Source organism: Ictalurus furcatus, chromosome 7 (genome assembly GCF_023375685.1).
Source record: "Ictalurus furcatus strain D&B chromosome 7, Billie_1.0, whole genome shotgun sequence".
Lineage (NCBI taxonomy): Eukaryota > Metazoa > Chordata > Actinopteri > Siluriformes > Ictaluridae > Ictalurus > Ictalurus furcatus.
Window position 1 is genome coordinate 33,461,771 of NC_071261.1, and position 24,938 is coordinate 33,486,708.

The window sequence follows — 24,938 nt, forward strand, 5'->3', positions numbered from 1 at the left end:
TCAACACTTTCTGACCAATCAGAGTTCAGAGATGCACAGCAGTGTTGTGTAGCACGGCGTAAACGCTGATCTGGCGTGGTATTATCCTGCGCAACTGCTTGGGCGAGTTATCGTGCACCTGACACCCACGCGCACACGCAGGACAATAGACTTGTGTTACACAATCACGGGTGTAACCATGGTTTAAAAAGTGCTGGGGATGGGAGTAATGATGCAGGCTGAAACAGAAAGGAGTCCTTCCTTGCCTGCGTCTCGAGAAAGAACCGTGCTTCAGTTTCTAGCGCTCAAATCCGCATCGGCGTTCCATAAGGACAGAATGATGGACAGTTTGGAAGTGCGTTCAGATTTATGTTGTTTATGTGGGTTACGTCACCTGCGCTGCGTATGGGGAAGTGGATGAGGGTGGATTAACAACAGGATTTGGGACGCTTCCTTCGTCTACTCTGGATTTATTACGGCTGAGACGAAGGAGTGAGTCAGAGAACTGCAATACTGACTAATAGCACCGTCTCTCACACACACAAACACACGCCACATTTGGAGGCTCTGCATGGTTAAAATCACGCTCTCCTGTAAGTGTGTGTGTGTGAGAGACAGAATGAGCGAACCTGGAAGAGAGAAAACATATGAGACAGACAGAAGCTACGGATGAGAGACAAAACAGTGAAATGGGAGAGCGAGAGAGCGCAAAAGAAATGGGAGACGGATGGAAGAGCGCTAGAAGCTGAGAGAGAGAGAATATGAGGCATAGAGAAGACAGGGAGAAAGAGAGAGAGAGACGAAGCGCGAGAGAGACTATAGGACACACAGACGTAGGGTGAGAGAGAGACAAGGACAGAAAGATGAGCGAGAGTAAGACAGGGGGAGAGAGAGAGAAAGAGAGAGGGGCACGAAGCGCGAAAGTGACAGTAGCTAAGAGCTGTAGAAGCAGAGTGAAAGACCGAGAGAGGCATTAATACGAGCAGTTTGGAGGACAGACGGACAAAAACAGAAGATACTGGAATCAGTTCAAATCCAACTTACAGGAGAGACTGAGTTACGATCTGTACTCCATTTTTAAAGATTATTACATAATGAGTGAGGCTAAGAGACACGATTTGTCGGCTAAGTAACTTGTAGTTAAACTAGCAGCGGTGATGGATGGAAAAACAAAACAACACAATGGAAGGCGTATCAGGAGAGCCTTTCCCTCACTCGCATGTCACGAGTGCAGAGGACAAGAAAACCTATAAACACGGCCTGCTGAAGAAAAATCCACAGGCAGACCTTTCACGAGAAGGAGACCAGGCAATCATCACAATTCTGCTCCTCTACACAGAAGACTGTAGTATACTCGGCGCAGGGTTATCTGTACGTATTACAAACATATCATCTGTAATGGTCGACAAATTCATGAAGAAGACGACGCAAACAAGGCATTTCTAACTGGAAACATCTAGCGTAATGTTCCAGGAGAGTGAAGCATGCCTCAGCTCTGTTCAGGCTGTGAAGATCAGGACTCGGAGGAAGGGCCGGAGGGGGTGGAGCCTAGGATTAGTAACTGAGACTCACAGCTGGAGCAGTCTGTCAGTCAAATCGGAAACCGCCTCTCCCTACCAGAGGTGGAGCTGGTAGGAATCAGGGAACATCACGTACAACACCTGGAGAACAAACTCAATCAAAAGATACAAACACTGTTTTAAAAAAAAAACCACATATACAAACATGTATATATACTTAGTTAGAGTTGGGTTTGTATTACTCCAGAGGACTGTGAAGATTGTTCAATTTCTTAATCTTCTTGAGCAAATGAAATCATTAACTACCACAAAGTGGAACGTTTGAAGAAAACGTGTCAGATACGGACATTATAATATTACAAGAGACACGGCGCAGAACTGATCAAGTCACTCTTTATCCTTCAGGTTACCATGAAATATCTATAATCCTCCGGAAAACCTGAGATTCAGGGGGCATCGTAATCTGGCACCAACTAGAACTTGATAAATACATCCAAACAATTTGAAAAATCCCACGTTCCGCTCAAGAGCAACTAACACCTTAGCCAATCAACAAAGATGTTTTCTTATGTGCTCTTTTATATTCCTCTCTCGGAATCTCCGTAGTGTAATGAAGACATCGTGGAGATGCTACATACAAGTGTGTTGAGCTGTGGGGATCTATATGCTAGGACCTCTGCCTGACTACACCATGACTATATATAACTACACCATGACTACATATAACTACACCATGACTACATATAACTACACCATGACTATATATAACTACACCATAACTACATATAACTACACCATGACTACACCCTAATTGCACCATAACTACATATGACTACACCATGACTACATATGACTACACCATGACTGACTACATATGACTACACCATGACTACATATGACTACACCACGACTACACCATAACGGCATGTAACTACACCATTACTACACCATAACTGCATGTAACTACACCATTACTACACCATGACTACATATGACTACACCACGACTACACCATAACTGCATGTAACTACACCATTACTACACCATGACTACATATGACTACACCATGACTACATATAACTACATCATAACTACATGTGACCACACCATAACTACAAGAGTAAGACAGGGAGAAAGAGTGAGGGACAGAACAACACAGAGAGCGAGAGAGAGAGACTCTAAAATGGAGAGAGGGAGTAAGACACGGTGAAAGAGGCAGAAAGACTGAGAGACAGAGAGAGAGAAAGACTTTGGTGGTAGAAGCAGAGAGAGAAGCAAAGGGCAAGAGCCAAAGCAGTGAAACAGGAGAGTGAGGGAGTGGAAAAGACAGAAATAAACAGAATAATAGCTAGAAAAGAAAAGAAAGAGCAGGGGTGAGAGTTATAAAGAGAGATGGATACAGAGAGAGTGAGAGCACTGTTAACTAGTGAGTAGGGAAATACAGGACTGATTGAGGGGAACAGAGATAGAAAACAAGGTTAGTGAGAAATCTAGGGTGGGGGGGAGAGAGAGAGAGAGAGAGAGAAATGGACTGCGAGAACGGGGAAGACAGTAATAGAGTAAAAGCAAGAGACGCTGAAGAAGAGACTGAAAGTGAGGGAGGAGAGAGAGTGATAGGTGAGAGAGAGATGGACAGGGAGCAGGGAAGGCAGTGATAAGGAGCGATAGAGAGCATGATTGCTGAGTGAGAGTTAATGAGAGAGAGAGAGAGAGAGAGAGAGAGAGAGAGAGAGAGATGCAGTATGGGCGTGTCCTGTCCTCTTTCCTCACGTCATCATCCTCCACTTTGTCCTGAGTGTGTGTGTGTGTGTGTGTGTGTGTGTGTGAGTGTTTGAGAAACTGAGACGTGTGCCTTTATAGCTGCATGTGTGTGTGTGTAACGACTGTGTGTGTGTGTGTGTGTGTCAGTGTCAGGCGTGTGTTTGTGAGGGAGGCACTCGCGGCCATGACGGATTATGGGGTACGAAACACTGAACTCTAGATGCCTCATCAGCATTGTCGTGTTCATGGTGAGTGTGTATTGTGAGGAAGAGTGTGTGTGTGTGTGTGTGTGTGCGCGCGCGCGCGTTAACTCCAGTGGGGGTCCTGTTACTGCTTTACCCATAATGCAACACAACAGAGTATTGGGAATCAAACGTGTTACAAATTTAAACCGATAACAGCTAACATTCTTGTGTCTGTTTGTGTGTGTGTGTGTGTGTGTGTGTGTGTGTGTGTTGCAAGTACAAGATGCAGAAGACCAAGTTTGTCACATTTCTATTTACAGTAAGAGAGGTGTTAAAAGAAATCCGTATATAGTGTGTTAGTGTATGTACTGTAGTCCTGCTCCAGCAGTGTGGATGTTAGTAGTCCCTCATATAGACCACCAGAACAGACCTCACCTTTTCATGATGACTCATTCACCCTCTCTCTCTCTCTCTCTCTCTCTCTCTCTCTCTCTCTCTCTCTCTCTCTCTGTGTGTGTCAGGGCTTTTAGATTATATACACTGACAGAGTGCTGACGGTTCTTACCGTGTCTCCCATTTCAAACCTCACTGTTCCTCTCGTCTGAGGCACAAAACAGCACAGGTTCAGTTTCCTGTCTGAATAGAGCCAGTTCACATTATGGCACACTGGACCCCCTGGATCTTCATCTCCGATCACCTTTATTTATTTATGTTGCTGCTCTACTGTGGGTTATTTCTCTGAAATATTTGCAACAAAAAATATTACTTTTGATGACTCTGTTATAGGCAAAACCTGTACTAAACAGAGTGGACTGAGCCATAACAGGATGGACACGACAATAACAGTGGACCCGACTATTAAAGGATGGACACGACAATAACAGTGGACCCAACAATAACAGGATGGACATGACAATTAAAGGGTGGACACGACAATTACAGGATGGACACGACAATTACAGGATGGACATGACAAGTAAAGGGTGGACACGACAATTAAAGGATGGACACGACAATGACAATGTACCTGACTATTAAAAGATGAACATGACAATTAAAGGGTGGACCTGACAATTAAAGTGGGGACACGACAATTAAAGGACAATTAAAGGTTGGACAACAATAACAGGGTGGACATGACCGTTGAAAGGTGAACCCGACAATTAAAGGGGGGACATGACAATAACAGGGTGGACCTGACAATTAAAGGATGGACACGACAATAACAGTAGACTCGACAATTAAAGGGTGGACCCGGCAATTAAAGGTTGGACATGACAGTTGAAAGGTGGACCCAACAATTAAAGGGGTGTACATGACAATTAAAGGGTGGACACGACAATTAATGGGTGGACAGGACAATTACATGACAAGTAAAGGGTGGACCCGACAATTACATGACAATTAAAGGGCGGACACGACAATTAAAGGACCATTTAAGGGCAGACACGACAATTAAAGGGGGGACACGACAATTAAAGGGTGGACACGACAACTACAGGACAGTTAAAGGTTGGACATGACCGTTGAAAGGTGGACACGACAATAACAGGGTGGACACGACAATTAAAGGGTGGACATGACCGTTGAAAGGTGGACCCGACAATTAAAGGGTGGACATGACCTTTGAAAGGTGGACCCGACAATTAAAGGGTGGACACAACAATTAAAGGATAGACACGACAATAACAGGGTGGACACAACAATTAAAGGGTGGACCTGACAATTACATGACAATTAAAGGGTGCACATGACAATAAAGTAAAATTACAGGGCGGACGCTGCAGCAGTACAATTACAGGGCAGACGCTGCTACAGCAGTGAAATTACAGGGCGGATGCTGCAGCAGTGAAATTACAGCAGTGAAATTACAGGGCGGATGCTGCAGCAGTGAAATTACAGCAGTGAAATTACAGGGCGGATGCTGCAGCAGTGAAATTACAGCAGTGAAATTACGTTGCAGCAGTACAATTGCAGGGCGGACGCTGCAGTAAAATTGCAGGGCGGAAGCTGCAGCAGTACAATTACAGGGCGGACACTGCAGTTAAAGGTTGGATGTGACAGTTGAAAGGTGAACCCGACAATTAAAGGGGGGACATGACAATAACAGGGTGGACCTGACAATTAAAGGATGGACCCGACAATTAAAATGTGGACACGACAATAACAGGGTGGACCCGACAATTACAGGGCGGACACTGCAGCAGGAAAATTACAGGGCGGACGCTGCAGCAGTACAATTACAGGGCGGACGCTGCATTAGTACAATTACAGGGTGGACGCTGCAGCAGTACAATTACAGGGCGGACGCTGCAGCAGTAAAAATACAGGGTGGACACTGCATTAAAATTACAGGGTGGACGCTGCAGCAGCACAATTACGGGGGGACGCTGCCGTAAAAATTACAGGGCGGACACTACAGCAGTACAATTACAGGGCAGACGCTGCAGCAGTACAATTACAGGGTGGACGCTGCATTAAAATTACAGGGTGGACGCTGAAGTAAAATTGCAGGGCGGACGCTGCAGTAAAATTGCAGGGTGGACGCTGCAGCAGTACAATTACAGGGCGGACGCTGCATTAAAATTACAGGGCGGAAACTGCAGCAGTACAATTACAGGGTGGATGCTGCATTGAAATTACAGGCGGACGCTGCAGCAGTACAATTACAGGGTGGACGCTGCATTAAAATTACAGGGCGGACGCTGCAGCAGTACAATTACAGGGTGGACGCTGCATTAAAATTACAGGGCGGACGCTGCAGCAGTACAATTACAGGGTGGACGCTGCATTAAAATTACAGGCGGACGCTGCAGCAGTACAATTACAGGGTGGACGCTGCATTAAAATTACAGGGCGGAAACTGCAGCAGTACAATTACAGGGTGGACGCTGCATTAAAATTACAGGCGGACGCTGCAGCAGTACAATTACAGGGTGGACGCTGCATTAAAATTACAGGGCGGAAACTGCAGCAGTACAGTTACAGGGTGGACGCTGCATTAAAATTACAGGCGGACGCTGCAGCAGTACAATTACAGGGTGGACGCTGCATTAAAATTACAGGGCGGACGCTGCAGTAAAATTGCAGGGTGGATGCTGCAGCAGTACAATTACAGGGCGGACACTGCAGCAGTATAATTACTAGTTACAAAAGCAACTGCAGACTTAAGCATTATTCCAAAGTTTCACGCGAATTACACACACAGGGGCGGAGTTTGTCTAAAACAGGGGCAGGTCTCAGCTATGCTTGATTCTGATCTTGAACTTAAGAACATTTTTCATACGTGACATCGACTCGAGTGAGGAGCAGAGTTAAGTCCAGTGCCAATGGATCCACAATATGTTACGCTGAAACGTACAGTAGGTTGTAAATGCACTCAAAAACACTATGGAGTGTCATTCGAGGATAAAATTAAATACATGAATATAACTGTATTGAATAATGGATAAGATGGAGGACATTCAAGCGGACGAGTCTTAATCAGAGACATTTCTTCCGTGCTGAGGGTCATGTTTTATCTATGAAATAGTTTAATAAACACTTGCTTCTTACTTAAATGAGAAAAATGGCCAAAAACATTTTCTCATCACTTTCCAGTCTGCTGTGTATAAATAATGGCACAGTATTAATACTTCAAAACCCAGAAGTGTGCTCAAGCCCACTGTTTACATGCTACAGTTATTCTACATTAAAATTATTCACTGTTGCTTCATTGATATCTAGCATTAGTGTTGTGTATCAGCATTAGAGAAAGATATCCTGAGGGTAGCCTAAAGGAAAAGCTATACAGTGTGTGTGTGTGTGTGTGTGTGTGTGTGTGTGTGTGTGTGTGTGTGCGTGCGTGCGTGCGTGCGTGCGTGCGTGCGTGCGTGCGTGCGTGCGTGCGTGCGTGCGTGCGTGCGTGCGTGCGTGCGTGCGTGCGTGCGTGCGTGCGTGCGTGCGTGCGTGCGTGCGTGTTTTGTGCTAGCTAAGTTTCCGCTGCTGATAAGCGCCTGAAACTCCAGCCTGCCTCTGAATTATTTACAATCCAGAGAAACACAATATAGAGGAGCTCAAACACAAAGTGTCCTTACATACACTGGAAACTGGGGCAGCCTTGTGTGTGTGTGTGTGTGTGTGTGTGTGTGTGTGTGTGTCGGGTTCTTATCAGCTTGTCAAGTTAACCACATACTCTTGGTTTGAATTATGCAGTACACACACACACACACACACACGTACACTGTCCTGTATTTCTCTGAATACACATCATTCTACTGTATTTGTTAAAGTTGTGTTCTATATAGATTATATAAGTGGTTATAAACACTATATAGTTAGAGTATGGCACTACATGGGGCATTATAAACGATATATATAACTCATATACAGTATAGAGTTACATAGAGGCGATATTCATGGCGTACGGATACACTATGAAGTCACACCAGGTGCTGCATGTGCTATGTAAGGTGCTATAGATGTTATTTGATCTAGAGTCTCACAAGATGCTGTAGATACCATATGTACAGATGTGATGTTATAAGCAGTTGTCAATGCTGTATGGATTATATCTAGGGCCAGTAGATGTATGGATTATATAAAGGGTCATAAGATGTTATAAAGGCTATATGAATTGCGACTGTAATAAGGTTAAGATGTAATAGGTGCTGTATTGGTGTTACTGATGCAGTATGGATCATGTGAGGTGTTTTAGATGCCATATGGGTTCTAAATAGGGCATCATAAGGTGTTCTAAATTCCATATGAACAGATAATTCCATATGAATTATATAGGTATAATAAGGTTAAATAGGTACTCACCTGCTGTAGTTGGTATATACATCATACACCGTGTCAGGAAAGTGTTATGAATTCTGTATGTCTCATATGAACAGTCACATAATGTATATTCGAGGTTATGTGGATTATATAAGGTGCTATAAATGCTATATGGATCATCCAGTATATTAGCTCAGTAATAAACAGTAAGCGGTGTACAGAGGTGAAGGATGATGTACTGTTAACAAGCATGTTCTGTCTGTCTGTGTGCGTGCGTGTGTGCGTGTGTGCGTGTGTGCGTGTGTGCGTGTGTGCGTGTGTGTGTGTGTGTGTGTGTTTTGCAGGAAAATGAAAAGGCCGGTGATTCTGCATCTCCTAGACAGAGTGTGAGGAAACATCTGGAGTTTGAGCCGCTCTCCACCACCGCTCTCATACTGGAGCACCGACCTGCGTGAGTTCATTTATATCTCCAGAAAGATGTATTTTATATATCTTTTATATCATTTATATCTCCAGATCTCTTTATAGCACCTTATTACGCTCTCCATCGACCAATCACAATCCACTGTATTATCACCCTCTCCCTCAACCAATCCCGTATTACCAGCCTCTCCATCTACCAATCCCAATCCACCGTATTATCACCCTTTCCATCGACCAATCCCAATCCACCGTATTATCACCCTTTCCATCGACCAATCCCAATCCATCGTATTATCACCCTTTCCATCGACCAATCCCAATCCACCGTATTATCACCCTCTCTGTTGACCAATCATAATCCACCGTATTATCTCAGTTGACCAATCCCGATCCACAGTATTTTCGCCCTCTCTATGGACCAATACCGATCCACGGTATTATCACATTTCTACAATATCAGTATTGAGAACTCATAGTTCTTCAGTTGAACTGTACTGTTCCAATAGTATTGGCACCCACAAATGAACACTGTGTGTGTGTTACAGGAATCTCCCAGCGAAGCCAGCAGAAGAAGCTCAGAAACACAAACAGCAGTATGAAGAGATGGTGGCTCAGGCCAAGAAGCGAGGTGGGTGTGTGGGTGTGTGTGTGTGTGTGCGCGCGTGTGTGTGCGCGCGTGTGTGTGTGTGTGTGTGTGCTGAACGTTACACTTCTCTCAATGTGTGTGTGTAGAGCTGAAGGAGGCTCAGAAGAGGAGGAGGCAGTTGGAGGAGAGAGTGCGATTAGAGGAGAGTATCGGCAATGCAGCACTCACCTGGAGTCAAGAGATCCTGCCAAACTGGCACAGCGTGTACACACTGTCTCACACACACACACACTGTCTCACACACGCACACTGTCTCACACGCACACTGTCTCACACGCACACTGTCTCACACGCACACTCTCTCACACACACTCTCTCTCACACACTCTCACTCTCTCACACACTCTCTCTCACACTCTCTCTCACACACTCTCTCACACACTCTCTCTCACACACTCTCACTCACACACACTCTCTCTCACACACTGTCATACACTCTCTCTCACACACTCACACACACTCTCTCTCACACACTGTCATACACTCTCTCTCACACACACTCTCTCACACACTCTCTCACACACACACACTCTCTCACACACTCTCACACACACTCTCTCTCACACAGTCATACACACTCTCTCACACACACTCTCACACACACACTCTCTCTCTCACACTCTCTCTCACACACTCTCTCTCACACACACACACACTCTCTCTCACACACTGTCATACACTCTCTCTCACATTCTCTCTCTCTCTCACACACACTCTCTCTCACACACTCTCACACACTCTCTCACACACTCTCTCACACACTCTCTCACACACACTCTCTCACACACTCTCTCACACACACACACTCTCTCACACACTCTCACACACACTCTCTCTCACACAGTCATACACACTCTCTCACACACACTCTCACACACACACTCTCTCTCTCACACTCTCTCTCACACACTCTCTCTCACACACACACACACTCTCTCTCACACACTGTCATACACTCTCTCTCACATTCTCTCTCTCTCTCACACACACTCTCTCTCACACACTCTCTCACACACTCTCTCACACACTCTCTCACACACTCTCTCTCACACACACTCTCACACACACTCTCTGTCACACACTCTCTCTCACACACACACTCTCTCACACACTCACACACACACTCTCACACACAATGAAACTTCATACAAGCCATATCAGTGCATAATCTCTCTCTCTCTCTCTCTCTCTCTCTCAGGCACAGCTCTAAGCGAGTGAGGGATTTGTGGTGGCAGGGAATTCCCCCGAGTGTAAGAGGACGAGTGTGGAGCCTCGCTATAGGCAACGAGCTCAACATCACACACGGTGGGTTTGTGTGTGTGTGTGTGTGTGTGTGTGTGTGTGTGTGTGTGTGTGTGTGTGTGTGTGTGTATTAGTGATTATAGTAATGAATGTGATTGTAAGTTTAGAGATTTGTATCAACTGTCCATCATCCCTTCAAAAAAAAAAACCTGTTTAATGATGCTTTTCTTTAATGTCTTAAAAAAATCTATTATTTATCACTGAAAAGGAAATGCTATCTATTTCAGTTATATCATTATATTAATGACATCATTAGATTCCCCGCTTGTTCTCACCGGTGTGGGATTGTTTCATCATCAGTGCTGAGCTCAAACACACTGATCAACAAACTCACACTTCTGCTCTACAAAAGAATCTTTAACGAAACATAACTTCTATTGTGTAGTGATTTCCCCACCTGCTGGTAAAGTGTTCGCCTGGCACCCTCATACTGTACATCTGTGATATTTACCACTTGGTTTTCATACGATTAAAAAAAAAAAAACTGTAATAACAGTTTTATTTTATTACTTCATGAGATTTTAATGACTCTGGATAATATTTGACAGCATATTTGTGTAATTTTGTCTTCTTTTTATGTTCAGGGATATTTGTTAATGATGCGATTGTGTACCGAATGCTGATAGATTTTTTTTTTAAATAAATCATTTTACATATATATATATATATATATATATATAATATTACACACACACACACACACCACCGGTCAAAAGTTTGTGGACACTCGACTGAAATGTTTCTCATGATGTTAAAATCCTTTTGATCTGAAGGTGTGTGATTAAATGTGTGAAATCGGTGTCATAGACAAAAATATAATCTTGCCGACGTATTCGTTTCTTTCATTAGAAAACTAACATCTTATTTACAAAAAATTTTTTATTTAAACCGACGACTCTGAGCAAATATTCCGAATAGCAGCCGATAAGAGTCCAGCGTCGGTGTGAACTCCTTTAATACTGGTTAAAAAGCATCTCAGGGAAATTCCTCAAGAAATCGCTCAAGAAAATGCCAAAAACACATTTATGGATATTCTAGGCGAAAAGCGTGTCTACTTTGAATATGCTATATTAAATTATTTTGATTTATTTTGGATTTTTTATCACAGCACAATTCCCATAATTTGTGTTATTCCAGAGTTTTGATGGCTGTATATATATATATATATATATATATATATATATATATATATATATATATATATATATATATATATATATATATATATATTATCCTAATAATGGTTATTTAAGATTGACTAGACTGATATTTTGTGTGTGTGTGTGTATGTGTGTGTCAAGCAGAGCTGTATGATATCTGTTTGGCGAGAGCGAAGGAGAAATGGAGCGCTTCACCTCCATCAGTCACCACAACAGAAAACGACACAGGAGGTGTGTACCATCACCTTTACTCGTCTTTACACCACGGCGCTGTCGAAGTCTGCATCGTGATTGGTCAGAAGGCGGTGATTAGTTTTCTAGAACAGCAGCTCCGACAGCGGCGCAGGTTTATATTAACGCGCTCGTTCTAATACGTTATCGTTTCTATAGCAACGGCCTCGTTCACAGGGACGCCGTGCTAACAATAAACCGGTTATAAAACGTGTGTAATCCAGTGTGTTTAAGAAAAATTTTAAGAGAGAGAGAGAGAAAAAAGGAGGCTGGTGAGGGAACGACTATTTATCAAAGAGAAATATATATATAGATAATATATAAATGTATAAAAGTAATCTAATATATGAAAGATTGTACTTGTTGCTTGATTGTGAGGTATAAGTAGGGTAAGTTTAATTTCACAAGCTAAAGACTATTCAGTATTTTTCAATTCAGATTAGGGGTGTTAGAATTTCAAATTGTGGGATTTCCGTACATCTCAGGAATCTCCAAATCTCAGATTATGTCTTCCAGACCTCCGTCAGCCCTTTCAGCCTGTTCTACCATTACTTCTATAAACTTTTAGTTCTGTGCTGCTATGAGCTAGAAAGTGTATTTTACCGTGGAGCGTTCAGGCCTCCTGGGGGGTCTAAAATGAACACACACTGACTTCATGCATGCTCACACAGAAATCCCACTTTATTCATGCAGAGCAGAAGTATTTATACAAATTGATAACGGCAGTGCGTGGACGGTTTCTACTGGCGCAGGGGCCAGACAGATAGACAAAACAAAAAAACACACAGCACACTATGAAAATCAGTCTTTTCAAGAGACAGAAAATACATGTGCCAGCTATAAGAAAGGATGGCAGTTGATCAGCTTATTTAAAGAGGTCATTAAATGTATACATTCATCATAGGTATTTAATAGCACAGAGACACACAAACAGAAACTACAACCCAGTATTCCCCGTATCCAAGGTGTCTTAATACAGTTCAAAATATGAGAGTGCATGATATAAGAGAATTTCCTTTCAGGATGAGTGATATAGTCTTGAAAATGTATATCATTAAAAAATTATAATATATACTTTACATTTTTTTTAATCATTATATCTCGTTTGTTGTACTAGTTTTAAACAGGAATTCATTTTCATGTCTTGTGTTTTGGTATTTAATTGTATTTTTATTATTCCGTATGATTTTGCTTTTTGTTTTTTTTTTGTTGTTTTTTTTTTTTTTTACAGATGCGGGTTTGTCTCATGCCGATCGCGAGGCAAGTTTAGAACTGATAAAGTTGGACATTTCCAGAACGTTCCCCAGCCTCTGCATATTCCAGCAGGTCAGATCTTCTGTTTAATTGAATATTTATGTTTTGTTATTGCTGGAGTTTTGGCATCGTTCTGTTTTATTTGCTGTATTTTTGATTCTGCGCTCTTTTGTGTTTCTGTGACGCAAAGGGTTCAGTTTACGGGGTTTAAAGGTCACGGAGTTTCGGTTTTAGTGTAAAATTAGACGTAGAATTAAATGGGATATATGAAGCGTGAGTAGCTGCTGTATATATTGGAGAATTGTTTCGTCTGGTTTTAAACTTGGACTGTACGCCTGTTAATTACCTCTCTGACATCGCTCGTGACAGCAGCAGCCTCGGGGCATAACGCGGTCTGGAGGCGTGTCTACGTTCAGCCGAGTTAATGCCCCGCCCACATGTACAAAAAGCTGACTGCTACGGTAAATGTAAATGCAGGATGCAAGTAGATCTTTATCTTTATTGCCATCTCAGCCGAACACAGTGAGATGAAATGACGTTTGTGTGAGATGCATGCACGACATACACGGTGCTGACAGGACACAAATAAACTGCAACAGGAAGTGAAGCCCTTCAGATGATTCAGACCGCAGCAGAACGCCTTGCTTTCAACCAGCCCAAAAGGACGCACGCTCCCTCCACTGGCTTCCTGGGCCTTGATGCTCACGTACAAGACCTTGTCTGGGAAAGCACCCCTTTACCTCAGCACTCTTCTTGAGGTTTACGTGCCCTCACAATCTGTCACTATCTTCAAAAAACAGCTAAAGACCCACCTCTTCCACAAGCACTTAACTAACCCCTAACATTTAAACAGGACAATAAGACCTTGCAGTAAACACAGGGTCCAAAGCTGCAACTAGAAGGTTATGGAGTTCAAACACTGTTTTAATGCTGCTGTTGTTCTGAATGGTCTGTTGCGCAACCGTTTGAGGAGGCGCCTTGTGGTCAGGACCGAAAACCTCACCGTAACAGTGTCAGAGCTGCTGCTGTAGGCGATCGGTCCACACCTTCTGACCAATCAGAATCCAGAATTCTACAGCAGTGAAGGAGAAAGCCTTCTAATATCTTGATATTGTGGTTTGTTTGTTTTTTTGTTGCACAGGGAGGACCTTATCATGATGTCTTGCACAACATTCTGGGAGCGTACACCTGTTACCGGCCTGACATGGGATATGTACGTTACTGCAACACACACACACACACACACACACACACACTTAAAAGGAAATCACTGGGTTCCTCCGTCATTAACTCCGTCATTTTGTCATGAAAGACAAAAGAGAGTGAGAGGCTTGTTACAGGGTATGTCTGTAGATAAACATAGACTTCCTGTTTACAACCATATGACCGCTGTAACCTGGCGTAATAGTATTCAGTATACTGTATATAAACAAAAGTGTGTGTGTGTGTGTGTGTGTGTGTGTGTGTGTGTGTGTGTGTAGGTACAGGGAATGTCATTCATTGCTGCAGTGTTGATCTTGAACATGAACACAGCTGATGCCTTCATCGCTTTTGCCAACCTGCTGAACAAACCGTGTCAGATGGCTTTCTACAGAGTGGACCATAGCCTTGTGAGTCTCTGGTGGAAACACACAAAGACACACACACACACACACACACAATAAATGACAATCCATTTTTCATTTCTCATTGTGTAAATTTACATATAAGGAGATGCACTAATGTGAACCCCGATTGATTGGCTTCAGATTGTATAATTGTTGCCAAGTTACGTAAGGGAGAATCCACGGCTAGGTGCGTCACACGATTTTAAAGCACGACACGAAGGCAAGAAACCACCCGAGTGCGTTAAAATGGTGTAACGCACACCTAGCCATGGATTATCCCGATTATACCATGATCGCTCGGCAGCCCTGACCAGTTAAAGCTGTCGTTGATGTTTGCAGCGATAACGTAGATACAGTAGTGCGACAAGATTACATTTATTTGAATGAATTATAATACAACCTAGTCTCTACTAATATTGAAGCTGTGAGTTTAACTGTATGTTACTATGGTTACGGTCGCTTATAGGCAGCGCGTTAATTTAGGACGGTGATTAAACGGACTGGAACTACCTGTACATTATACGGTTTGAGCCACACACCTGACAGCCAATCAGAATCGAGTATTCAGACAGAGCCCGTGGTAGAATGTGATGTTATATACAGTTTAAGTTTAAGTCATTCCTTTATTTCAGTTGCTCACCAGTGTAAGAAACATTTTGTGAAAGAAAGCGATTGCAAAACAAATCCATAAATTAAGAAGTCTAGCCATTTGATGGGGACAAAAGTAATGGCGCCCTATGAAAGGCGGTAGTGTTAGTGTGTGTCTGTGGAAGCCAACGCGCTGCAGTGGCTGAGCTGCGTTACTGGAAGAATTACACTTATGACCGTTTGGCGTTTATCAACATAAACACACGAGTATGGAGAAAATCCGAGGCTGTTGTGAATCTGGTGAGAATTTTAATTTTAGTTCACTTTGGCCTCGGAAAACGTTTACGACTTTTTTGCAAAACTACGAAAATATGCAAAATATTCATAAATGATACCGCATGTTATTTGAGATTTTTTTTTTCATTTGGCAAAGTTCTCCTCTCATTCCTATTTCTAACATGAATAACTGCTAATAACTATTACTGTCGACTAGTTAAGACATTTACATATGAATCACTGAGTTTTATCACTTTTATTGCTTTTTTGGACGATTCGAATCTGCTGTAATCCTGCCTAACATTGAGGAATAACAATGCATGGTGATTAATCTTTAATAGCTAATGAAATAAAAACAGCTCCGTGTCATCCACACAAAGTTTTGATCAAATATTAAATAATAATAATACTAATAAAACAGACATACAGTAAAGGTTTCCTTAATGCTGTATTGTTTTGGCTTTACTCAGATGCTGATGTACTTCGCTGCATTCGAAGTGTTTTTTGAAGAAAACCTACCAAAGCTATTTGCACATTTCAAGAGTAACAACTTGACACCTGATATTTATCTCATTGATTGGTACGTATCTCCTTATTTTCTGAGTCACGTTGCGTTTCCGTTAATAATGATGACATAATGTAGATTGTTTAAGGCTTTCGGTTCGTCAGTTGGGTAAAATGATTCATTTACAGAGTTTGATCGTTTTCTCACCAAGACGTCCCTCAGGGTCGTGAGAAACTCGGCCTGTTTGTTTTCATTATTTTACATTCTTCTCTTTTTTTTTAATTTCAATTTAAATTCAGATCTTATTTTAAGGGCTTCATAGTAAAGGGGGTGAATACATATGCATGCACCGCTTTTCTATTTTAAATTTTTTTAGAATTTTTTAAAACAAGTTGTTTTTTTGGTTTGTTTTTTCTCAGTTCACTTCAGCAATTTGGACTATTTTGTGTATGTCCATTACATGAAATCCAAATAAAAATCCATTTAAATTGCAGGTTGTACCACAACAAAATCTGGAAAATTCCGGGGGGGTGTGAATACTTAGATACTAAATTCACTAGATTCACTAAATACTAGATTCCCACCCTGTTCTGCATTTGGGCCTCATTTCTGTAGTTTCTGGGAAATCTGTATTTCGGAATCTACCTTGAACTAAACAGTGATTTGATTCATTGAGTCATTTAATTGAATCATTATTAGTTTGCAAATCAAACGAAACAAAAGCGAGAAATCGTGAATCGATTACTGCTGTTGCGTCTCAGGTTTTTAGTTTCTAGACTACGCTTCATTTCAGAATCCATTTTATTATTATTTTGTCTAGTATTCTAGAATTAAGCAATTGTTTTAGGGTTTTTTTTTCCCTGAAAACCTGAAACCTCAAACAGTTTGTGTATTGAAAACGCTGATTTTATTTTGTGATGACGAAGACAAAAATGTTTCACACCTCCTACAGTAGGTTTCTGGAAGATGACCCCCTCCTCTTCCTCTTCTTCGTCAGCCCGGTGTGGTTAACACGTTTAGTTCAGAAACTGTTTATGCATCGCTTTTGTCTCACTAGAAGATTCACACCTTTTTATATTTATAATAACTGGGGTCGGTTTGACGGTGTATGTGCAAGTAAGTGCAAGATCGTGTGTGAGATTGTGAGGTTCAGTTAAGTCTGAGAAATGCATAAAGTTACAGACAAACACACTGTTACTGAGCACGTGCCAGTGCTTCTACATTAATAAAGTTAATAAAGTGCTATACAGAAATAATGACGAGTCACAGTGTCACGCCGTCATCTTCTTCTGGCTTAGTAGGAACATTTACACTTCTATAGTGAGTGTGAGTGTGTGGGTGTGTGTGTGTGTGTGGGGGTGAGAGAGAGAGTGGGTCAAGTGTTGGTTTTCATACCATTTTTAGTCTTTCCTCTCATATTTCTGTGAAGACAATGGCGGAAATGTTCCTCTTTGACTCTTCACCCAAAATGGCGGGTTTTCTGTCCAATGCTTTTTCTTTTTTAAAGATCTGCACATGCTTACACGTTATACGTTTTCTCCTCGCAGGGTTTTTTAGCAGTAACAACACGGCAGCTTATAGTTTTGGTCCTTTCAGAGTTCATAATCCAGCCAACTCCTACCTGCTGTTAGTTCCCATTTACAGTTTGACACACACACACACACAAAAAGCTTACAACCATGGTTTCTTCTTTTCCTGACGTTAAACAACGTCTCATTAAACGCGTATACAGACAGTATGAAGAAAGATGCAGCTCAGAAGGAAGTCAGCACATCGGCACCTCTGGTGAGGTTTGAGAACGAGGCTAGCGCTAAGCTGAGCATGCTACAGTGTAAATCAACATGGAAGACATTGTGAAGAAAAGTGATGTGTTGTAATAGTATACTGAAATACACCACCAGTGTATATGTGCGTCATATCCTACGGGATGAAGGAGAAGCAGCGTGTGCGCCTCGCCATTACGGCCGTCTGTCTGTCTACGTCTGGATCCACAAAGCGGTTCGGACTGGCGGGCAGCGCGGCGCTCTACTGCCTTCACTCCCATTGGTAGTCACTGCACCAAGTCACTCCAAATTTGCATAAAATAAAACTCTTCCGAACTTTGGTCACGTCACAGTCACGCATGCCGCCGGAAGTCACCAGCTCTCGCTGAAAATGAACACTGCCCGGTCGCTCTGTGTGTGTGTGTGTGTGTGTGTGTGTGTGTGTGTGTGTGTGTGTGTGTGAACGAACCTTCAAGCTACAAACTACAACCAACACGAGCAAATTGTCATTTGCTAATGCTGATTTACCCTCTACCATTTTTTGTCAAAATAATAAGGACGCGTATAAAAAATTGTGCCTCGTGAAAGAATTCCTTGGCCAATTCAGCTTCTTTGTGGCCAAAGATGTCCGATAACGAAGTTCTGATAAAGAAATGTGTGAAATTTAGGACCAGAAACAGCAGCGTCGCTTCTGACTTTCAGTGGGCTTCCAAAGGAAGTGTTGTTGTTTTTGAATGTGTGTGTGTGTCTGTGTGTGTGTGTGTGTCCGTATATATGTGTGTGTGCGCGTGTGTGTGTGTGTGTAATCTTTACCTGGCCTCTTGGTTCTGGTTAAATTAGTTTGAGTAGTTGGGTTTTGTGTGTGTGTCTGTGTCTGTGTCTGTGTGTGCGTGTGTGTCTGTGTGTGTGTTTGTATAACATGTCTATAGCATGTCATTACTGCGGTGTGATGCATTGTGTCTGACTGTGTGTAGGATCTTCACCCTGTACAGTAAGTCTCTGCCACTGGATGTTGCATGTCGCGTGTGGGACGTGTTTTGTCGAGACGGTGAGGAGTTTCTCTTCCGCACGGCTCTCGGGATCCTGCGTTTCTATGCCGATGTCCTCACGCACATGGACTTCATCCATATGGCGCAGTTCCTGACACGGCTACCGGAGCAGATCTCCACACACACACAGTCGCACACACTCTTCTCCTGTATCAGCAGTGTCAGCATGAGCTGCAGGAACAGGACTTGGACACAGGTGGCGCTGTCTTTCACCAGTCTCTGTTTCTGTGTTTCTTCTATATGAAGACCTCATTCTTCTTTTCTTCATGGCTGTGTTTGGGTCTCTTACAGGTGCTCCAGGCTCTGCAGAAGGAGTCGGAACATTCCAGTCCTGTGCTGAAGCATTGACCAATCACACACTCGCATAGAGACTTGAATAAAGACGTGTGTGTGTGTGTGTGTGTGTGTGTGTGTGTGTGTGTGTATGTGTGTGTATGTGTGTGTATGTGTGTGTGTGTATGTGTGTGTATGTGTGTGTATGTGTGTGTGTATGTGTGTGTATGTGTGTGTATGTGTGTGTATGTGTGTGTATGTGTGTGTGTGTGTGTGTGTGTGTGTGTGTGTGTTAAAGCTAAACCTCCAGACTCAGGACTTCTGTTTGTGTAATTCAAACAACTTTTTTTGGGGAGTGAAGATCGAAGGCATGAGACTTAATGCAGTACACACACACACACACACACACACACACACACACTGCTGGGACTCCGACACAGCAAGCCAAACGTTTGCTGATGGTTCCTGAACCTCTGCGTGAGACGCCAGTGGTGTTATTGGCTGCTCTGGAGAAGAGAAAGAACCTAATGACCAATCAGAGCCGTTGAAATGGTACCTGGGTTAGTTTGTCTGGTGAGAACCACGTACTACTGCACTAAATAGTAAGTTACAATAGTAATCGGCACTATAGGTACTTTTTTATTTGAAAGAGACAGCTATTTCCTTCCATGCATGCACTGAGCATGCGTGGTCGGTTCCTCCAGTCTGCTGTCGTCCATCTGTTCATCCAGTTCTTATTTTATTTCTGTGTGATGTATACACTATATGCTGTGGCATTACAGTTTCCCTTCACTGGAACTCAGAGACTCAGACCTGTTCCCAGTGTGCACAAAGTGAGCTCCATGAAGACGTGGTGTGTGAAGGTTGGAAGAAGGTGGAAGAACTCGAGTGTCCTGCACATATCCCTGACCTCAACCTCACTGACTCATCACCTTTGAGATGAACTGGAACTGGAGTCTCCTCACATGATCATCAGCACCTGACCTCAACCCCACTAATGCTCTTGTAGCTGAATGAACACAAATCCCCACAGCCACGGCTCAAAATCCCCACAGCCACGCCCCAAAATCTAGTGGAAAGCCTTCCCAGAAGAGTGAAGGAGGTTATTATAACAGCAAAGGGGAATAAATCTGGAATGGGATGTTCAAAAACACGTGTGTGATGACCAGGTGTCTACATACAGTCTGCTCCGAAAGTATTGGAACGGCAAATCCAATTCTTTTGTTGTTTTTTTTGCTATACACTGAAGATATTTTGTTTTGAGATAAAAAGATGGAGATGAGACAATAGATCAGAATTTCAGCTTTCATTTCCTGGTATTTACATGTAGACGTGTTAAACGACTTAGAACATGGCACCTTTGGTGGCAGAGTAGCTAGATTATAGGTGAAGCAAAAGTATAGGAACAGATGTCTTGAAGTAAATGAAAGTAAATGACACTTAATATTCGGTTGCATATCTCTCATTTTAAGTAACTGCATCAAGCCTGCCATCCATGGACATCACAGAACTGTTAGTTTATTCTCCTGTGAAGCTTCTCCAGGTTTTTCCTGCAGCTTCTTTCAGTAGTTGTTTGTTTCGGGGGGGTTCTACCTTCAGTCTCCTCTTCAGGAGGTGAGGTGCTGATCAGTTGGGTGAAGGTCTGCTGATTGACTTGTCCAGTCTAAAACCTTCCACTTTCCCCCTGATGAAGTCCTGTGTTGAGGTGGAAGTGTGTTTTGGATCGTTATCTTGCTGCATGATGAAGTGCCTCCTGATTCATTCGGATGCGTTTCTCTGTAAATCTGCAGACAGAATGTTCCTGTAAACTTTTGAATTCATTCTGCTGCTCCATCATGAGTTCATCATCAATAAAGATTAGTGAGAATGTTCCAGAAGCAGCCATGCAAGCCCAAGCCATGACACTACCTCCACCATGTTTCACAGATCAGCTTGTATGTTCTGGATCGTGAGCAGATCCTTTCTTTCTCCACACTTTGGCCTTTCCATCACTTGGGTAGAGGTTCATCTTGGTTCCAGAATTTTGTGGATCATCTCTGTATTTCTTTGTGAATTCCAGTCTGGGTTTCTGACTCTTACTGCTGATGAACGGTCTGCATCTTGTGGTACGGTCTCTATATTTCTGCTCTCAAAGTCTTCTTTGAACACTGTATTTTGCTACCTTCACCCCTGCCCTGTGGAGGTTGCTGGTGATGTCACTGACTGTTGTTTTTGGGTTTTTCTTCACACAAAGGTCTCACAATGTTTCTGTCATCAGCTGTTGTTGTTTTCCTTGGCCGACCCGTTCCATGTCTGGTTGTTAGTACACCCGTGTTTGTTTGTTTTTCTCAGGACATTCCAAATAGTTCAATCCTTGTGCAATGGCTCTGATAGATGTTCCCTCTTTTTTCTCAGCTTCAAAATGGCTCACTTTTCTCCTATAGACAGCTCTCTGATCTTCATGTTGGTTTATCCTTTGTAACAACAAATCTAATCTTCACAGCTGAAACCCAGAGTTCAAACCAAGAGTAGATATTCAGAGCTATTAATTGTTTAAACATTCACTTCAAAAAGGCACCCAGGCAGCAAGAAACATCTGTCAGTGACAGATGTTCCATTATTTTTGATCACTTGAAAAATGGGTGGGTTGAAACATGTTCTAAGTTGTTTAACACGTCTAGCTGTAAATATGAGGAAATTAAAGCTGTAATTCTGATCTATCCTATCATTCATCATTTGATCATTTGAGTGTAAAGCAAAAACTAAAGTGGCCTAACCGTTCCAATATTTTTTGGAAGGGACTGTACTGTTGGTCATATATTGTATCTCTTAATGTATTTTGTTTTCATACTTCTGCTTATTGAACTTATGTTTGTACACTGTTGTGCTGCTTAAAAACAAAAAAAACAGTGTTTGGTTTTGAAGTTTTTTTTGTTTTTTTCTTTTTGCGTGCGTTTTTGTTTTGTTCATTATATTATTTTCTAGTCTTTAAGATTATTGAGATTATCTAATGTTTTTATTTAATGCTTAAGCTGTCTGAAAGAGTCTGGATCTGCACTTTTCTCCCACAACACCAAAGTGTCCTCTGAAGCACTGGGACTAAAAAACCACGAGCTTTGTGGACTATAAACAGATGAAAAACTAAAGAGAAGACCAAAGCTGCGCAACATTCTGTTCGATTAATGATCATATCATGGATAGAGACGAATAATTCTAAACGCTTATTTTCTCTGATGTGTCACTGGTTTCTCTGAACTCTGTTTCTATAGAAGTTGCAAGCTAAGCCTGTGGTAAAGCATTTTTAGCACCTAAGCCTTAATTTTCTTCCTCTCTGCGAACACCCCTCTTCTCGCTTTTTATCTTCTCTGAAGTTCATCTGTTTTCTTTTACATGGCTATATTCTTATAAAACTGGAGAATGAATGTGTTCTTGTAAGAGAATTAAAGACTTGAACTCAATGAAGAACGCCTGTTTAAACTAGCGCGAGGTGTGTTTTCTGTCCTCACGGTGTTTAATTTCATGAATACAGCCAGAAGACGAAGATTGTGATCAGATCAGATTTAAATACTAGCGCATGCTTGCACGCTGGGATTTAGTGTTTTCTGATTTTACAGACTTGATTTAGCATGTGAAAGGACTTTTTGAGTCAAATCAGGGCGTGCGGTATCTGATCTAAAAATAATGTTGAACTCAGTGTTGCCTCTAAATCACACCGCACACTTCTATATGTATTCACGTGCTAGAACCTTTTTCCAAACTACTTCAATTGGATTTTGTCTCACTCATGAGTCCAAATGTTTTAAAAACGGTTCAGTCTTATTGCAGAAAATAGAACGAATTAAAACCACCTGCCTAATATTGTGTATAATTCAACACCTTGAACTCTTTGTCATGTTCCTCAAATCGTTCCTGAACAGTGTGTGCAGTGTGTCAGGGAGCGTTATCCTGCTGAAAGAGGACACTGATATTAGGGAACACCATTACCATGAAGGGGTGTACTCATTCTGCAGCAGTGTTTAGGTAGGTGGTACGTGTCAAAGTAACATTCACAGGAATGCAGGACCCAAGATTTCCCAGCAGAACATCCCAGCCTTCTTCCCATAGTGCATCCTTGTGCCATCTCTTTTCCCCGAGGCACATGCACCCAGCCGTCTACATGACCAGGACACCTTCTTCCATTCCATTTTAATGTTAAGTCTGATCAGTGTATAGCGATTAAGTAGAATCCAATCTATGGTTGAACTGGACTGAATTATGTTTTGTGAGCTCTATATATGGATTTTATTCTTCTTTTATCTTAATCATAATTAGTTCTGTTTGGACTGGATTCTCATCTAAACTTTGATGGGATTCAGCTAGAACAGCTGTTGTTCCTTAGTCAGATCGCAGTTCTGTTCTTAGTCTAGATTGGATTTTGCTTTTTAACAAGGTTTAACTAGGACTGCAGAACCAATGGGCACAGAAAAAGAACCTCAACCTTAAAATCTGATGTCAGCAACAGAAATGGTACAAGACAAACTATTCTAAACTATAGCTTTATCATCCATCTTTCCGCATCACAGGACGTTGTGCTGCTGTTTCATCTCATTATGACCGGGTCAGAATCTTTTTCTCATTATGCACCATTAACAATGCGAACCACTGGTTTTAGACGAGTAGTAAAATACAGTCTCGTGCTGTCACGAACCAGGATCAAAGCGTCCGGATATGAAAAATAGAATAATGAACAATGGAACATTTCCATTGTTATCGAAAGCTTTGTCTTGCTATGGTTCTGACGGTGTTGTGGCAGATTCAGTAAAGTTGAGCTCCATCATTCCCTGGCGATATTGTCGGGCAGATGAAGCTGTATGTTTGGGCCATCACTGGGACGTTGTTATTATTCAGACCTCTAAGTGTCTCTCCTCTATTCACACTTCTAATTTAATCTTCCCTTCATTCATCTCTCCTTACATCTCTCCTTACATCCTTATTTTTTCTGATCAAATTCTTTCTTTCTCCCTCCAGCCAACCATTTGCTTCTCAATGTACAGTATTTCCCTCTATTTTCTTTCTGCGCCTTGAGTTGCGGAGGATGTGTGCGTGTGTGTGTCTTGTGTGTGTGAGACTGAGATGTATGTGCAAAGTAGCATGCTGAATGTTATCTTGAATCTGATCTAACGACTCCTTCACTCTTCACTCATTTCTGTTTGACCACAATCAGGACTGCAAAAACACTGCACTGAGCACTTTCTTGCACTGATCCTGCACTGGGTATTTTTCTCCATCTTCATTCTTTCTCTTTTACTGTGTATTTCTATGATCTTTTTTTTCCAGCTGTTGTTAAAGCAGGCCTAATCCTGGAGTTCGGGGATCCTGTAGCACCCTCATGACTCCTACTTACAACGGATTTGCTTGAGTTGCTCAGTCTTACCACCTCAGACCCTCTGATAAGTCAGGTCCATGACCTTCTCCTTGGTCTTGCTGATGTTTAGGATGAGCTGCTTGTTCTCCCAGTAATAAGAAAACAGACCAATGTAATTTATTGATTATTTATTAATTATTAGTTGAATGTGTTTAGATCTACTCCAGTAGAGCTTATTTGTCTTGATTTTATTCATGTGTCTGATTAACACAATTCTGTGTGTGTGTGTGTGTGTGTGTGTGTGTGTGTGTGTGTGTGTGTGTGTGTCAACA

General features: G+C 42.2%; 1 protein-coding gene across 5 annotated transcripts; it reads left to right on the forward strand.

Annotated features, from left to right (window-relative positions):
* Positions 1–408: 408 nt before the first annotated feature.
* Positions 409–20,272, forward strand: LOC128610550 (TBC1 domain family member 14-like). 5 transcript variants are annotated; one of them, XR_008386377.1, is made up of 13 exons: positions 8,250–8,303; positions 8,551–8,657; positions 9,175–9,257; positions 9,362–9,479; positions 10,474–10,580; positions 11,882–11,968; positions 13,200–13,294; positions 14,364–14,435; positions 14,704–14,832; positions 16,164–16,273; positions 18,936–19,206; positions 19,302–19,885; positions 20,066–20,272. XR_008386377.1 is itself a non-coding variant. In XM_053629934.1 (12 exons), exons 3-12 carry the CDS (start codon positions 9,233–9,235, stop codon positions 19,356–19,358), a joined length of 1,071 nt encoding a protein of 356 aa, XP_053485909.1. In that variant the 5' UTR covers positions 409–471; positions 8,551–8,657; positions 9,175–9,232; the 3' UTR covers positions 19,359–20,272. The 5 variants fall into 5 exon arrangements, 4 of the variants coding, with proteins under 4 accessions (XP_053485909.1, XP_053485910.1, XP_053485908.1 ...); XM_053629934.1 differs by lacking the exon at positions 8,250–8,303 and adding an exon at positions 409–471 and having other exon boundaries at positions 19,302–20,272; XM_053629935.1 differs by lacking the exon at positions 8,250–8,303 and adding an exon at positions 443–572 and having other exon boundaries at positions 19,302–20,272.
* Positions 20,273–24,938: the final 4,666 nt, after the last annotated feature.

Coding starts and splice junctions, on each gene's coding strand:
- LOC128610550 (XM_053629933.1), top strand. Junction 9,258..9,361: donor GGCTCAGGCCAAGAAGCGAG/GTGGGTGTGTGG, acceptor GTGTGTGTGTAG/AGCTGAAGGAGGCTCAGAAG. Junction 13,295..14,363: donor GCCTCTGCATATTCCAGCAG/GTCAGATCTTCT, acceptor TTTGTTGCACAG/GGAGGACCTTATCATGATGT.